Source organism: Rhinoderma darwinii, chromosome 6 (genome assembly GCF_050947455.1).
Source record: "Rhinoderma darwinii isolate aRhiDar2 chromosome 6, aRhiDar2.hap1, whole genome shotgun sequence".
Lineage (NCBI taxonomy): Eukaryota > Metazoa > Chordata > Amphibia > Anura > Rhinodermatidae > Rhinoderma > Rhinoderma darwinii.
In genome coordinates, this window is record NC_134692.1 from 116,057,761 (window position 1) to 116,076,074 (window position 18,314).

The following is an 18,314-nucleotide window of genomic DNA, read 5'->3' on the forward strand; positions in this document are numbered from 1 at the left end:
CGATGCAGGACCTGTGAGTGACGTCACAGATCTGCACTGTCAGAAGCTGGGCGTTCTGAAGAGAAGTGGATGATACTTCTCTTCAGAGCGCCCAGCTAGTAAAAGTATTAAAAACGCCCCGATGTACGCACATAATACACGCCCACTTGAACTTTTACTTTTAAACACACCCACTTGGACTTTTGCAAGCCTCATTTGCATAACTACAAAAATGGTCATAACTTGGCCAAAAATGCTCGTTTTTTAAAAATAAAAACGTTACTGTAATCTACATTGCAGCGCCGATCTGCTGCAATAGCAGATAGGGGTTGCAAAATCTGGTGACAGAGCCTCTTTAAGCTTTTCTCAGGAGACCACAGGTCAGTCTATTGGTGTAAAGGCTGACCGGGTGCCTCCTAAACTAGGAAGATGGCCCTCAGTTTCAGAATATTTGTCTGCAAGGAGGTTACCTCCTTCGACCACAACAAAAAGTGCTCCTTTTAAGCCATGTTCCCACAAGTCGGACACGCTGCGTAAAAATCTGAGTATTAAAATTTTATTGTTAGGACTAAATCAGGGAAAACCGCACCAAAGAATGTCCTAGAGCAGTGGGATTAAAAGATTAATACCTGCCATGCGACCCGCCTAGCACACACAGCAGCCTACAGTATCTTGCGGCCTAAAGTGGCACCTTAGATGGCATTGGTAAGAACCTAGTAGAACTTGAAAACCGGTATGCGCACAAGACCAAGGACTAGCCTTGCACACCTGAGAGGCCCAAGTTTGATGTCGGATTGCCCAGAGTGCTCTGACAGCCAGCAGCTGCCCAAAGTAGAGAAACCTTGCCCTTGACTTGATAGGCTTTTACAATCACAAACCAAATCAAATAAAAGATGGCTTTTAAAGCCTGCAGACCCTTCCACAGGGCATCCGGAATCACAAAGAACAAATCAGACTGCCAAAAGGTAGATCCGCACAGCCCTGACAACCATCCAGTATGTGGAGCAGAAACTCCCATGGGTGAGAGGAAGCAGGACAAGAAGAGGTGAGAACAATGTCCACATTTACGTGGTAGGCAGAGACAACCTTAAGGAAGAAAGAGGAAACAGGACATATTACCACCTTGCCCTGGCAAAGGATGAGGTAGGGGGATTTTAAGGATAGAGCTGCTAGCTCCGAGGCCCAATTGTCCGCTCCCAACACACGCACATCAGGGTGGATTATAATCCTCGGCCCAACAGCCATTGAATTGTTGGTCTGAATCTTGATGGGATAGCCCTGTAGGAGAGAAGTCAAGTGAGAGAGCCAAGAAGACAGCGCTCTGTTCAAAAACATTTTATCTGCAAGGAGGTCTTCTCATTCATCCACGTTCTCTGATCAATATGAAGACTGAACACTGCTCACCAGCCAGCGAGACTGGCATCTGCAGACACCTGAAAGGCAGCAGCCCATTGTTCATTGGAGAGGGTCTCAAAAGGCAGAGACTATTTTTCCCAGAACCCGCATGCAAAGATGAATCTAGCATGAGAACTTCCTGCAAAGTAGCACTATTCCAAATTGCATAGACCTGACCTTTTTCACAAAGAGAAGGACACTGGCATTCCTGAGGTCAAATATCATCCTTAGGAATTACATGTGCTGGGATGGAGTGTGGGAAGATTTGTGTTGTTTGACAATCCAACCAAACATTTGCGGTGTGTCCAGAGTAATCCTGAGAAAGTTGAGATGGTCTTCTTTGGCGGGAACGCTCACCAAGAGATCATGCAGGTAAGGAATTATGGCGTGGAGGAGAGTCATTAGTGCCGCCATGATCTTGGCAAGGATGAATGAAAGTCACCCTGTTCCAACAATGCCAAGGATTCTATCTGGAACCTCTGAATACGCACATAAAAGTACTGGAGGAACAGGAATTCTATTTTATACACGGACAACATCCCTCAAATGCAGCAATCAAGCACACGGGAAAGCCAGACCTCTTAAAACGAGAGGAGCACCCCCACCCCACTTGAGGGGGGGGGGAAGACTCACGAGGGGGGGGGGGGCAGACCTTCATGCCAAGGTGGCTTTGGCAGAGATAGGTTTGGAGTTTCTAGGATGCAAAGAGGGTTTTCGTTTGATAGTTTTCTAGTATCAGAGGACCGGTCAGGCATCTTTGTTCTTGGAGATTCAGTGCCACGAAGGAAGGTTTGTGATAGTCTGGATGTTGAGGATGAATTGGAGGAAGGGGGGGGGGGGAACACACACCTTAAAAACTCTTGCTTCATCAATGATTTCATCCAATTGCTTTCCCAAGAGACTACCTCCAGAGAAAGGGAGGCAAATAAGCGCCATTTAGGAAGTGGTCTGCCGCTCAGGAACGGAGCCAAAACCGAGGGATAAAGGACAAAGAGTTAGCCACTTCTCTAGCCACTATCCCGGTTTTACCACACGGCAGCTAGGTTCTACTGGCTGCACTCCTGAGGATATGTACGGATGTCGTTGTCTAGAACAAACAGTGTAGACCTTGTAACCCAAGAGAACACAAATGACAAAACAAGAGCTTAAGGTGGACTTAAGAAGCTGGACTCTTTCTATCCACTGCGTCACCACATCTGACCGAGTGAGTGTGGTGCTTCTAGAAAGACAAAGTAACAGGCAGATCCACTATAGGAGAATCAGACCACTTGTTTATCAGTTCTTCTATGCCCATTTAGAATTGGGTAAACTTCGTGTGCTTCCTCCGCAATGATTTCCTCAAATTCTCTGGATAGGGAAGACCTGACGGACGACGATGCTGGTGGCAAAAAAATAAAATAAAAAAATACCTCCTGGGTCGGAGCAGAATCTGTGTTAATCATTTGGAGGGCAACAGAACGGATCACGTCCTGAATAGCAAAGACTACATTTTTAAATCACATTCAGAATCTTAATAGTGCAGATGGAGGAACATCACACTGGCTGTCCCAGCTGGAGAGGACTTTGTGTAAACTGAAAGGAGGGCCCCTCAGGCTCTAGGGGGGCTGGGGTACATATTTCGCCTATTTCCGTGCACTGTTGCTTGCAAGGTCACCTTGCACTAGTAGTGGGGTTACTGTAGAAGGGGACTGTGTTACAGGCAGTGACGGAAGATACAGTGCAGGACTCTTCCTGGTTTCCTTGCACCCTCAGTGAAGTGCCACTAGTGTTGCGTCCCACTGCTGACAACAACCCTGATGTATAAGGGGAGTGTGAGAAAAGGAGACACTCACATTTTCATCACCACCTGTAGGGAGAAAAGAGGAAAGCGTAAATAACTTTTAATCTCTGCCTCCTACAGACACTAGACTAAAACGGATTAAAGGGGCCACGGGACAATTTTTCATACTGATGACCTATCCATAGGATAGGTCATCAGTATATGATCGGTGGGGGTCGGACAGCGACACCAATCAGCTACCACTGTGAACCTCATGTACCGCAGAGCAGGTCTCCGGACTGCATCCAGCGTTGTGACGTCATGTGCGGCACACAGAAACTTGAAGCGAATAGTCGTCAGAACCTCCGCTGCGCTCCGGAACAGGCGGGTGAGTAGTCAGTCAGTTACTATAGTAACAGGGGCCCGTGTAGTTTATTACATAGGGCCCAGTTACTATAGTAACTTTTTATAGATGTGGTGCGGGGGGCCGCGTGCCCCCCAGGCTTCGGGGCCCAGTCGCAATTGTGACGCCTATAGTTACGCCACTGCATTCAGTCCCAAACGATGCTCACGTTGTAAGCCACCTGTTACTGAGGCTTTGTCAACAAGATCTTGCTGTAGGGGAGTTTACAGAGCTACATATGGCATTTGATATTGAAGCATAGATGGCAAACAGGACATCCAAGTAGCAGGAGTCAGACGAATCATACCTCGTTTGGGAATGGAGATCACAATCTCATTTTCTTGCTGAGAAACGCATATTGTGGTATCAGGTATCTCTGATACTATGTCAACCAACTCGCACACGCCATATTCTGTAACATCCCAGTCTCTTGAAAAGCACCTGTTTAAACAACCAAAGATGGATAACAAAAAAAATCAAAAAAAAAAAATCAGACAGCTGAAAAAATAAAATTAAGCAGACGCTTGATGTGACGGGTGGGGGACCTATCCAATACCGCCAAAGCAAGTGTCAGGAGAAACAAGGTAGTTATATTAACGTGCACGACAACTATAAAACAGACACCAAGCCAGAGTCTCTTTTAGAGTCTAGATGGCATCAATGGAAGCCATCACATGCGGAGAGCTTAAAGGGCTCTGTCACCACATTATAAGTGCCCTATCTTATATATAATGTGATCGGCGCTGTAATGTAGATTACAGCAGTGTTTTTATTATTTTGAAAAACGATCATTTTTGAGTTATGATCTATTTTAGCTTTATGCTAATGTGTTTATTAATTGGCAACTGGGCGTGTTTTACTTTTTGACCAAGTGGGCGTTGTGGAGAAGTGTATGACGCTGACTCCAGTGTCCCGACAGTGAATATACATTACCTCCAGCCAGGATGTGATGTCTATTCAGAACCCTGACACTTCTGTAGCGTGTTTGAGATTTACAGCAAGGCAAGCGTAATCTCCGAGATTACGATGAAACCTGTCATTTCACGAGATTACGCTTGCCTTGCTGTAAATATCACAGATACGCTACAGAAGTGTCAGGATTCTGAATAGACATCACGTCCTGGCTGGAGGTAATGTATATTCACTGTCGGGACACTTGAGTAACGTTATAGTGTGTTTATGTGGCTGCACATTGTGTTCTAGTAAGAACGCTATCTGCTGTGTAAATGAATGGGGAGAAATGTATGACGCTGATTGGTCACGGATTGGTCAGCGTCATACACTTCTCCACAACGCCCACTTGGTCAAAAAGTAAAAACACGCCCAGTTGTCCATTAAGAAACTCATTAGCATAAAGCTAAAATAGGTCATAACTCCGTCAAAAATGATCGTTTTTCTAAATAAAAAACACGGCTGTAATCTACATTATAGCGCCGATTACAATATGTACAAGATAGGCCACTTATAATGTGGTGACAGAGCCTCTTTAATGGCCATTACACATTCTTACTTACCAGTGATAAGCTTGCAAGAACTCTCTTACAATGACCTGTTTACTGGCCTGGGACTTCAGGAGCTTTAAAAGATCTTGGGTAAATCGTTTCACCTGTGCTCTGTGAGTAAGCGTTAGGAAGCGTTTTGAGCCCATACCAAGGATCTAAGAAAAAGTAATGAATACAAAATTAGATTTAACATTGGGAAAGTCCATAGCGCATCTCTTACCATACAGCGTTCTTAAATTTAGAACATTTATTGCATGCACAGAGCGCCAGGTAGCTCATGCGCACTGCTGCTCCATTCATTCTCTATGGCAGCACGGGAAAAAGATGAACACTGCAATCTGCCATCTCCGGTGCTCCCATAGACAATGGAGCGGCAGTGTGCATGAGTGACCTGGCGCGCTGTTCAAACTTGGGGCTCGGAGGAACTTCGGGCTCCCTTCTCCTAAACTGTGGGGGTTCGAGCAGTCGACCACCCGCTGATCAGCAAGTTAACCCTTACCCTACGGATAGGGGGCAACTTGTTGCAACCGGAATACGCCTTTAATCTCGTTGTCTAACTATAAAAGCAAACACACCCCTCGTCCCCCCAAATGGTGGGGAAAACCCTAAAAAACAAACATGTCAATGCAGAATGTGTGAATTTTCAAAAATAAAAAAGGGATTTAATTATGGAAACACAGGCTGTCCACAAAATCCTAGTCAGCATACGAGAAAAAAAACAAAACAACAAAACCACTATCTAAAAAGCGATCTACAGCCGGATGTGCAGGAAGTGATTAATAGTGTGCCCACATACCTGCAGAACATGTGGCACAGCCTCTAAAAGTTCCATCAGTTTAGAGTAGCCATAATCAGACACTCGACACTGTTTTGCAAAATGATGATGATATGTTGGGATGAATTTAGAGACTGGCATCATGCAATAAGGTTGATTTTTTAGTAGATCAATGACCTCTCGGCTGAACTGTATCAGCTGAGGATTGCCAACAGGACTTTTGGACCGCAACATCCAGGGATCTAAAGAAGCAGAAACAATAATAAAAACACAGAATGAGTAGAGAGTCTACAACACCACAGCTTTGAAGGCTCACACATTTAACCCCTTCCCGCTGCAGCCCTTTCAGATTTTCATTTTCTCCTCCCCACCTTCCAAAACCAATAACTTTATTTTTCCGTTGATATAGTCCTATGAGGGCTTGATTAATGCGGGAAGAGTAGTAGTTTTTCGTAGCACCATATAATGTACTAGGAAAAAATATTTGTGGGGTAGAACATGGGGGGGGGGGAATAAAAAAAAAAAAAAAAAAAAAAAAAAAAAAAGATTCCTCCATTGTACACTGTACAATTAAAACAACATGTTAACTTTATTCTGTGGGTCAATAAGATTACAGCGATACCATATATAGTTTTTTTTCTATATTTTACAAGTAAAATCCTAAGTGTAAAAAATTAATACAAAAAGGAAGGATTTGATCCAGCGCTGCAATGATGTGATTTAAAAAGGAACTTATTCCCAATTTTATTGGTATCAAAAAAAACTGGTTTAAAAATTCGATAACAGGCTTGGCGTCAAGGCAGTATTAGGTAGGTGTAATGGGCCTACGCGTTTCGAGCACGGCTGGTGCTCTTAGTCATGGCATTCATTCACTCGCTGGGACACGAGAGTATGGGTTTATATAGTTGGTTTTAGATAGGTGGAGCTGAAAAGCCTTACCAGGTGGTTAATCAAGGTCACCCTTGATTAACCACCTGGTAAGGCTTTTCAGCTCCACCTATCTAAAACCAACTATATAAACCCATACTCTCGTGTCCCAGCGAGTGAATGAATGCCATGACTAAGAGCACCAGCCGTGCTCGAAACGCGTAGGCCCATTACACCTACCTAATACTGCCTTGACGCCAAGGCTGTTATCGAAATTTTAAAAAAGTTTTTGGATACCAATAAAATTGGGAATACGTTCCTTTTTAAAGCACATCACTGCAGCGCTGGATCAAATCCTTCCTTTTTGTACTATTGCCTACCGTGGACCGTTGCGGAGATCCGGGCGAAGCAGGACTGTCAGGAGGCGAGCTGGAGGTTTCCTCCCCCTTGTATTACCTTGTAAAAAATTAAATAGTGTCGCCAAATTCTGTGAGGGATAACTTATATTTCTGTCTATTAAGTGGTATGAGGGCTTATTTTTTGCGGGCTAAGCTTTAGTGTTTAATGATACCATTTTGTGGTACATGCGACGTTTTGATCACTTTTTATTTCATTTTATGTGGGTGATGAGGCGTTCACCGTGCGGGTTAAATAATGATATATTGTAATAGTTCAGACTTTAACGGACACGGCGATGCCAATTATGTTTATTTTTTTTTTACTATGCTCTAGGGGGAAAAAAAAAATGGGAAGGGGGCGTTTTTTTGTAACTTTTTATTTTTTATTACATAAAACAAACTTTATTTTACAAATTTTTACTTTTTTTTTTTTATTAGTGCCCCTAGGGGACTTCAACCAGAGATCGTTAGATCGCTTGCACGATATACTGCACTACTATATGTATTGCAGTATATTGTGATTCTGACAGGCTTCTATTAAGCCCTTTCAGAGGCAGGGCTTAATAAGAGCACAAAGACGGCAGCCCCCAGGCAGTCATAGCAACCATCGCCACCCCGCGATTGCATTGCGGGGGGTGCGATGAGCTGTTAGAGGGAGTCGCCCCCCTCCTAACGATTTAAATGCTGCAGTCGCTATTGACCGCTGCATTTAACGAGTTAAACTAGCGGGATCCGTATGGATATGTCAAATGTCGGGAAGGGGTTAAAAGCTGAAATAAAGCTAAAAAGTGCACATCACTAAATCTTATAGACCCTCTGTGCCATGTGGTAGTTTTGGGAGCTGCTATTAGAATAGGGCCATGTAGTTTATGTACATTTATCAACTTGTAGCTCAATATAAGTGACTTGTAGCTCCGATGTGTCACAATTGTGAGGAAACTTGCATATAGGTAGTTTCCCCATTACAGACCAATGAATTTGCACTAGTGTTAACTTTGAATAAGTGGAACATTACCAGTGGAGTACCAACTATATTAGGGATTAGAAAAAAAATTGTGCATGACTATTAGGCTGGATTCACACGAGCATGTTCGGTCCGTAAAGGACGGAACGTATTTCGGTCGCAAGTCCCGGACCGAACACACTGCAGGGAGCCGGGCTCCTAGCATCATAGTTATGTACGATGCTAGGAGTCCCTGCCTCGCTTCGAGACAACTGTCCCGTACTGTAATCATGTTTTCAGTACAGGACAGTAGTTCCACGGAGAGGCAGGGACTCCGAGCGTCGTACATAACTATGACGCTAGGAGCCCGGCTCCCTGCAGGGTGTTCGGTCTGGGACTCGCGGCCGAAATGCGTTCCATCCTTTACGGACCTGACATGCTCGTGTGAACCCAGCCTTAGCAGCAAAACAAGTATCAATTTCTATCATCCCTCTCAGCATATTATACACACACACACACAAGACGATGTTACACTAACCAGAATTTGGAGGTGGTGGCTTGTTGTGTATCCACTTGACAACCTTTAAGCCATTTTGCGCAGTTGCAATATTAACCCCTGGAACACAAGTGATCAGATGCTCCAGTGGTACGCCTCCTTGTCCCTCCTCCACTATATGCATTACACTAAACTCTGCAGCATAACAGTCAAGAAAACTGCAAGAAAAGAAAAAAAATTTGAATACATTTTACACGCACACACGCGGATGAATCACTTACAACTTGAATATCCAGAACACGATAGAATAAAAGTGACGGCACCAGGACTTCAAGATAGATGAGAGTGGATTTATTCACCTCAAGTGAGCAGCGACGTTTGTTAGTCACAGAACATTTCTCCAGCTGTAGCACACAACAGTGTCAAGTATAAATAGAAGATACAGCTAATAATTTAACAAAATCCAATCAATGTACAGTTTGTAAAAATGGTGTATAAACATGAATATCAACGCAGATTAGAGAGCAATCATTCATAGTGTATCAATTCAACATTGATTTCATATATTAAGTGCAGAATATGTGAATATAAAAAAAAAAAAAAATTCAACTCAAGTACAGTTCTTTAATCAGCAATTGGGTTAATCAGAGAAAGATGCAGAGGCCAATCTGAGAACTATATAACAGTCACAGCAGGTCATACATTACCAGTGCAAAGCACCTCGAGGAGACCGCGTCCGTGCGCACCTACTGGCATGCTCAAAGATGGTGCTCAGGCCAGAAATACGGCCAGTGGAACGCAAGCGGTGAGAAAGTCACCATTGCGCATGCCTGGCACTAGCGTTCCAGCCAGTCTGCGCATGCGCGAGCTACGGAGCTCGTCAATTGGGCTCAGTAACGTAATGTCTAAGAGTTTGTATGTATAGGACATACAACAGTATGGAAAGTACTGTAAGAAAAAATACTGCGACTGTCATGAACAAAATATTAGAGAACGGAAACCTGTATTAAACAGGACAAATAGCCTGTATTGTAGAAAGAGCGCTAAACTCCCCATTACATTACAATAGATTAACAAATATTACTGGGAATATTATCATCCCATATGGGATTTCAAATAGACCCACACCCATAATCATAGGGGGATGTGTATCTAAATACATACAGAATGAATAAAATTAACAAATGAAATAAAACATGGCAGCCCCCAGTACAGTAAGAAAGCGTCAATAAAAAAATTGTCAATATAATATCACACACACGAACACGTGTCTCTTTAAGGGTAACACTTTTAACCATCCCTAAACTGGTAAATTAATCATCAGGGGTTTCTTTACTTGCCAGACGTCATTTGCTATCCTATTCACTATGTTGGGGAGACCACTACGGAGGGGACCTTGAGAATGAGGAATCATAAATCCAATATTAATACTAAAAGATGGGAATTACCAGTATCTAGACCTTTTTTTGTTAAACAAACATGGGGTCTCAACTTCAATTTAGAATTAATGAACCCCAATGAGACGAGGCAGAGATAGGGAGCGGGCCCTTAAAAGAAAGGAACTGGAGTGGATCTACAGACTTGACACGATCTCCTAAGGGGTTAAATGTGGAATATCCATATGGTCCACATATTTAGATATGTAGGTGGCAACTTCTCCAGGACCCTGGGGGGTATTTTTTGGGGGTTTTATACCAAACGTGTCCACCAGACAAAGGCTTCCTGCCGAAACGCGCGTCGGGGTGTGATGGCAGACAGTGCCGCTCTCTAAACATGGGTAAGGTGTTCCACTGCAGCTGCAGGGGTAACTGGTAGTTTATACCAACATTGGACCACACTACTTAAATTTATTCAGTATCCATTGTTTAATTTATTGTTCGGCTGCTGTAGATATGCTACATGCATGGTTCCATTTAGGAGTGGGGGATCGTTACTTTTGACTTTACATAGGCACATGCAGGTTGCATGGTGCAATACATTTCATATACATTGCCCACTCATTCCTGTAGGATTCAGCGCCTCTGTTGTGTATCAGTGTCTGGTATCCATCTATACTGTGGTAATCATCTCTGTTTTTAATGTTGTTTGTTATGTATCAATAAATGTATACCTTTTAACCACTTCCCGCACCTTGACGTTAATGCACAGAGGTGAGCAGTAACTTCGCGCACCTTGACGTGCAGTTACGTCTGTGCTTCGACAGTTAACCGCCGCACAGCGCTATACCGAAGCGGCGGTTAACTGTGCAGGGAGTCTGCCCTGCATTCCCTGTTGCCGATCAGCGGCCCATCGCCGCTGATTTCGTCAGTTAACCACTTCGATGCGGCGGTCGATTCCGATCGCCACATCTAAGGATTTTAGCGAAGATCGGCAGCCCCCACGTGAAATCACGGGGGCTGGCGATGGTACCCATGGCAACCGGACGCCAGGCAATGGCTTCCGGGATGCCATGTACAGAAGCCTATGAGGACCAGCCGGAGGGTGGTCGTCATAGGCTTCCCGTCTGTGACTGTTACGTCACAATGACCGTTGGAATGCATTACACTACGTAGGTAGAGTAATGTATTCCAGCAGCGATTAGAGCTGCAAGTCTAAGTGTCCCCTAGTGGGACAAGGAAAGTAAAGTAAAAAAAAAAAAAATTAAGAAAAATATTTTCAAAAAAATAATAAAAAGTGTAAAAAACAAAAACAAAAAAAAAGACCAAAAAAAAGACCAAAAAAAAAAAAAAAAAAAAAAAAAAGTACACATATTTGGTATCACCGCGTTTGTAACAACCCCATCTATAAAACTAATATTTTTACCGCACGGTGAACACCGCAAATAAAATAAATGAAAAACAATGCCAGAATCACTATTTTTTTGGTCACCACCCCTCCCAAAATATACAATAAAAAGTGATCAAAAGGTCGCATGTACGCCAAAATGCTACCAATACAAACTACATCCCGTCCCGCAAAAAACAAGCCCTTACACAGCTTTTTTGACTGAAAAAAATAAATAAATAAAAAGTTATGGCTTTCAGAATATGGTGATACAAAAAATTGTTTATTTTATAAATACGTTTTTATTGCGCAAACGCTGCAAAATGTAAAAATAACTATATACATATGGTATCGCCGTAATCGCATCGACCCGTAGAATAAAGTATAATTGTCATTTATAGCCCAGGGTGAAAGCCGTAAAAAAAAAAACTAAAAAAACACATTGTCAGAATTGATGGTTTTTGGTCACCTTGCTTGACGAAAAATGGAATAAAAAAGTGAAAATAAAAAACTACAGATTGTCCCGCAAAGAATAAGACCTCACATGGCTCCGGTGGTGGGAAAATAAAATAAAAAGTTCTGGCCCCCAGAATATAGCGATGCAAAATGTGCAGTGTTCCAAAAGCGGATAAGATCGGGCGCCATTTATCAGTGCGACACTGGCCACATATCTGCGATTATTTATTTACTCCATTATTATACCCTCTTATTAAGGCCCTGATGTACTCTGACCAGCCTACATGTACCCCCACATTATAAACTGAAATACCAGAGCTACCACCAAGCTAAATCTGTGCTCTAAAAGCCAAAATGGCGCTCCCTCCCTTCTGAGCCCTACAGCATGCCCAAACAGCAGTTTACGTCCACCGATATGGCATCGCCATACCCGGGAGAACCCTGTTAATATTTTATTTGTGGCACAAACTGGGCACAGCATATAGTGCACTAAAATGGCACATCAGTCGAAAATTTTAATTTTCACTTTGCACCATCCGCGTGGTGTGGGGGGTGATGTATGGAGCGTCTCACTCACTGAGCCCATGCCATACGCTGCGGGTGTCAGCTGTGTATTACAGCTGACACCCGGGAGTAACGGACAGAACAGCGAACGCGCTGTTACAGGAGCATGTAAAAATTACAATATACTGCAATACATTAGATCACTGGTAGAATACACTGCAATGCTAACGATCGCTGGTTCAAGTCTCCTATGGGGATTAATAAAATTAGTAAAAACAAAAAAAGTCATTATTAGTGGGGAAAAATTAAATAAATATTTAAAGTCCAAAAAAAACAACCATTCCACATTTTTTTCTCTAAAGTAATGTAAAAAAATAAAATAAAAATACACAAAATTGGTATCGCTGCGTCCATAAGAGTCCAAACTATTACAATATACCATTATTTAACTCACACGGTGAACGCCGTGAAAAATAATTTAAAACGGCAAATCCGCTGTTTTTTGGTCACCTTGGCTCTACCAAAAAAAATTGAATAAAAAGTGCTAAAAAAGTTGTATGTACCAAAAAAATTGTACCAATAAAAACTACAACTCGTCCCGCAAAAAATAAGCCCTCACACCGCTGTATTGACAGAAAAATAAAAAAAAGTTATGGCTCTCGGAAAGCGGGGATGGAAAAATGAAAAAGAAAAAAGAAAAACATGGATCAGTCCGGAAAGGGTTAATTAGTTTCTAATGAAAAAGCATTTATGTCCACATGCTCGGGAGAAATTGCTTTACAAATATTGGGGTGCTTTTTCTCCTTTATCCTTCGTGAAATTGAAAAAAATTCTACATTTTAGTGGAAATAATGTTGATATTAATTTTCACGGCCTAATTCTAATAAATTCTGCAAAAGACATGTGGGGTCTAAATGCGCACTATACCCCTAGATAGATTCCTTAAGTGGTGTAGTTTCCCAAATGGGGATACTTTTGGGGGGGGGGGGGCTTCCACTGTTTCGGTCTCTCAGTGGCTTTGCAAATTCGACATGACACCCAAAAACTGTTCCAGCTGAATTTGAGCTCCAAAAGCCAAATAGAGCTCCTTGGCTTCTAAGCCCCGCTGTGGGTCCAAACAGCACTTTATTACCACATATGGCGTATTTACGTAATCGGGAGAAATTGTTTTACAAATGTTGGGGTGCTTTTTCTCCTTTATTCCTTGTAAAAATTAAAAAGGTCTCCGTTTTTTCAGCAAATAAAAGTAGATTTTTACCTTTACAGACTAATTAGGGTATGTTCACACGGCCTATTTACGGACGTAATTCGGGCGTTTTTGCCCCGAATTACGTCATAAATTAGCGCCTCAATAGCGCTGACAAACATCTGCCCATTGAAAGCAATGGGCAGACGTCTGTTCACACGAGGCGTAAATTACGCGCCGCTGTCAAATGACGGCGCGTAAATAGACGCCCGCGTCAAAGAAGTGACCTGTCACTTCTTTGGCCGTAATTGGAGCCGCTATTCATTGACTCCAATGAATAGCAGCGCCAATTACGCCCGTAATTGACGCGGCGTAAAAGCGCCTGCACATGCCGTTACGGCTGATATTACGGGGATGTTTTCAGGGTGAAACATCCCCGTAATTTCAGCCGTAACGGACGCCCTCGTGTGAACATACCCTTACAATGAATTCAGCAAAACAACAGTTTGGTCAAACTGCTAACTTTACCCCTAAAAAAAATTCCTTGAGGGGTTTCTACTATTTTGGTTCCTCCAGTGCATTGTAAACGCGACACGGCACTGAAAACTATTCCAGCAAAATCAGAAATCCAAAAGGCGCTCCTTCCCTTCTGAGCCCTGCTGTGGCTCCAAACAGCAGTTTATTACCACATATGGGGTATTGCTATAAATCGGAAGAAATTTCTTTACATATGTTGGGGTGTTTTTTTTCTACTTTATTCCTTGTAAAAATGTCTGTTTTTTCAGAAAAAAAAAGTAGATTTTCATCTTCACATACTAATTCAAATTAATTTAGCAAAAAAAAAACAAAAACAAAAAAAAACTGTGGGTTCAAAATGCTAACTATACCCATAGATAAATTCCTTGAGGGGTATAGTTTCCAAAATAGGGTGACTTTTGGGGAGGGGGGGGGGGGCGGGGGTCTTAACTGTTTTGGTACCACAAGACCTATTCAAACCCAACATGGTGCCTAAAATATATTCTAAAAAAAAGGAAGCCCCAAAATTCTCTAGGTGCCCCTTTGCTTCTGAGGCCTGTGTTTCAATCCATTACCGCACTAGGGCCACATGTGGGATATTTCTAAAAACTGCAGAATCTGGGCAATAAATATTGAGTTGCATTTCTTGGGTAAAACCTTCTGTGGTACAGAAAAAAAAAATGTATTAAAAATGAATTTTCAAAAAAAAATAAAAATGACATTTCTAAATACTTTGAGGGTTGATTTATGGGGACTTTCTAATATATAAGGCCCTCAAAGCCACTTCAGAACTGAACTGGTCCCTGAAAAAATAGGCTTTTGAAATTTTCTTGAAAATATGAGAAATCGCTGCTAAAGTTGTAAGCCCTGTAACGTCCTAGAAAAATAAAAGCATGTTCAAAAAAACGATGCAAACATAAAGTAGACATATGGGAAATGTAAACTAGTAAGTATTTTGTGTGGTATTACTGTTTTACAAGTAGATACATTTAAATTTAGAAACATGCTAATTTTCTCTAAATCTTGGTGTTTTTACAAATAAATATAAAAATCGACCAAATTTTTTTCCTAACAAAGTACAATATGTCACGAGAAAACAATCTCAGAATCACTTGGATAGGTAAAAAGCATTCTAGAGTTATTACCACATAAAGTGACACGTCAGATTTGAAAAATCGGCTTCGTCCTGAAGGCCAAAACCGGCTCAGTCCTGAAGGGGTTAATATAAATGTGTGGTGTGTCAGACTCCGATTTTTAGGTTTTTGTTTCCAGTGGCGGGTTTTGCACCGTTACTTCCATGTGTACTATGAGCTTAATTGCTCAGTCCCTTGAGTACTTTACATTTAATTATGGGTTTGCTCTCATTTTATAATGCTGGGATTCTTTTGGTTGCTCTCCATAGAGGTATAGCATCGTTTGATGGTATAGTTCGCTTATACACATGTGTAACTTAAAGGTCTAATGTGGACCTTCTTTTACATGTATTTTTATTCATTTCTCTCTACTGGTGCCATTAACCGGTTTGCTTTATATTTTTAGATATACACCATCTGTGAAGCAATTCGGTGGCAGCATGAAAGTAGCAGAGGCCTGTTTCATTAGGTCATAAAATGTTAATTAAAATTTGTCCACTGGTTCTTCAACTTTGTTTAAGACCATAACAATATAGTGTGTAATAGCCATGCAACAAATAGAATTTCTCATCCCTATACAGTTTTCCCTATCTATATGAAATTTAGCTTCTCCCTTTTAACAATTTATTCATTCTGTATGTATTTAGATACACATCCCCTATGATTATGGGTGTGGGTCTATTTGAAATCCCATATGGGAGAATATTTGTTAATCTATTGTGATGTAATGGGGAGTTTAGCGCTCTTTCTACAATACAGGCTATTTGTCCTGTTTAATACAGGTTTCTGTTCTCTAATATTTTGTTCATGACAGTCACAGTATTTTTTCTTACAGTACTTTCCATACTGTTGTATGTCCTATACATACAAACTCTTAGACATTACGTTACTGAGCCCAATCGACGAGCTCCGTAGCTCGCGCATGCGCAGACTGGCTGGAACGCTAGTGCCGGGCATGCGCAATGGTGACTCACCGCTTGCGTTCCACTGGCCGTATTTCTGGCCTGAGCACCATCTTTGAGCATGCCAGTAGGTGCGCACTGACGCGGTCTCCTCGAGGTGCTTTGCACTGGTAATGTAAGACCTGCTGTGTGACTGTTTTATAGTTTTCAGATTGGCCTCTGCATCTTTCGCTGATTAACCCAATTGCTGATTAAAGCACTGTACTTGATTTAAAATAAAAAAAAATATTCCCATATAACGCACTTAATTTATGAAAACAATGTTGAATTGATACACTATGAATGATTGCTCTCTAATCTGCGTTGATATTCATGTTTATACACCATTATTACAAACTGTACATTGATTGGATTTTGTTAAATTATTAGCTGTATCTTCTATTTATACTTGACACTGTTGTGTGCTACAGCTGGAGAAATGTTCTGTGACGAACAAACGTCGCTGCTCACTTGAGGTGAATAAATCCACTCATCTATCTTGAAGTCCTGGTGCCGTCACTATGTATGTATGTATGTATGTATGTATGTATGTATGTATGTATGTGTGTATGTGTGTATGTGTGTATGTATGTATGTGTGTATGTGTGTATGTATGTATGTATGTATGTATGTATGTGTATGTGTGTATGTATGTATGTATGTATGTATGTATGTATGTATGTATGTATGTATGTATGTATGTATGTATGTATGTATGTCAAAATCCAAGACTCTAAAGTGATCCTATTTTTTCACTGCATTTGATCGCCCCTTGCGAGGTTTCAGCCCTACTCCATGGGGCCTTCCTCAAGCAATACATCTCAGTGAACAGTGCACATATAAATACATAATTTACCAAAATACCCAATAGAGCAATAAAAAAAATACAATATTGCATGGTTCTCTGATTCAAATACACAGTAAAGAATCTCCAATGTGTTAAACAGGATCTGATAATCTCTTTATGCAAAACTTATTAGGAGGGCATATCACCCATACTGTATAAAAATACCTAAATATGATCTAATTGGGTAAGTGCCAATAAATAAAGTGCAGGTGTGCAAAATTAGAATTAAAAACTTTTAATCATTGATATTGGGCTCACCATCAAGGGTAGGAACAGTCCTGCGTGGGACATTAGGTCTAGCGCATGCGCGTTCACTCTCGGAAGACGCCGAGAAACCGAAATAGCATGGAGGAAGTGAGGGGATCCGCCGGATGGTGAGCCCAATATCAATGATTAAAAGTTTTGCACACCTGCACTTTACTTATTGGCACTTACCCAATTAGATCATATTTAGGTGTTTTTACACAGTATGGGTGATATGCCCTCCTAATAAGTTTTGCATAGAGATTATCAGATCCTGTTTAACACATTGGAGATTTTTCACTGTTCTTGAATCAGAGAACCATGCAATATTGTATTTTTTGTATTGCTGTATTATGGTAAATTATGTATTTATATGTGCACTGTTCACTGTGATGTATTGCTTGAGAAAGGCTGAAACGTGGCAAGGGGTGATTAAAGTGATGCTATTTTTCACTGAATTTGGAGTGTGATCTTGTATGTTGCTGGTTATTTGGGGGACACACACACACACACACACCTCAATGCATTAGGACAAGTAGAACTGTATGTACCTTAAAAGAGGAACTGTACCCACATGACACTGCAGGAGGCTATGAACTTGAGGAGCAAAGATTTTCAAAGACTGGATGACATATGGTATTATGTAAGAGTCTGGATCAAAATCATGCCTGCTGAAATAGAATAGCAATCAATAAAAGTGCGCATGTCTCTACTCTTGTATACAAAACCAACCCAAAAGGATTTCCCTCATTGATGGTAAAATGTTGATAGTTTCACAAAAGAGATCACATAAATTGTTCTAAGCCCTAATAATCAATAGAGGACTACAGCCAATAATTTCGACTGGGAAACTGAGCCGTTATAGCACGTGCGGCAATTGCCGCTACCCCGCATCCCAAAAAATCAGAGGAGCTACTAGGTGAAGAGTGTAGCAGACCTTATACTGCGGGGCAATTAATCGGGATAATCTGGCAATACTTAGGGGCCCTTTTTTTTTAGGACAGCACCGACACAGGATGCAGAGAAGGAAAGACAAAGGGGTCAGTAAAAGGATCCAGAGTAAAGAAGAACAGAGCGCTCCCTAGAGATGAAGTATATACCTGTGCTGTGTAGGGTTCCAAACTAATTGTAATTGCAGATTACAGCTACAGGTCTGTACTACTAGTAGCTTAAACAGCTAGTGGTAAGGCTGAAAGAATGCAGCAGAC

The 18,314-nt window shown here is 41.6% G+C and overlaps 1 protein-coding gene across 7 annotated transcripts in view; it reads right to left on the reverse strand.

Annotated features, from left to right (window-relative positions):
* The window catches only part of MARF1 (meiosis regulator and mRNA stability factor 1), a 61,584-nt gene that overhangs the window by 12,850 nt on the left and 30,420 nt on the right, over positions 1–18,314 (reverse strand). For 6 of the 7 annotated variants that reach the window (XM_075830149.1, XM_075830151.1, XM_075830147.1 and 3 more), the window contains exons 15-19: positions 17,658–17,777; positions 8,560–8,735; positions 5,835–6,055; positions 5,051–5,193; positions 3,844–3,977 (exon numbers count right to left, since the gene is read on the reverse strand). In XM_075830149.1, coding sequence (XP_075686264.1) covers positions 3,844–3,977; positions 5,051–5,193; positions 5,835–6,055; positions 8,560–8,735; positions 17,658–17,777 — 794 coding nt within the window. The remainder of the gene's footprint in view (positions 1–3,843; positions 3,978–5,050; positions 5,194–5,834; positions 6,056–8,559; positions 8,736–17,657; positions 17,778–18,314) is intronic. The other variant, XM_075830150.1, reaches the window with a different exon arrangement.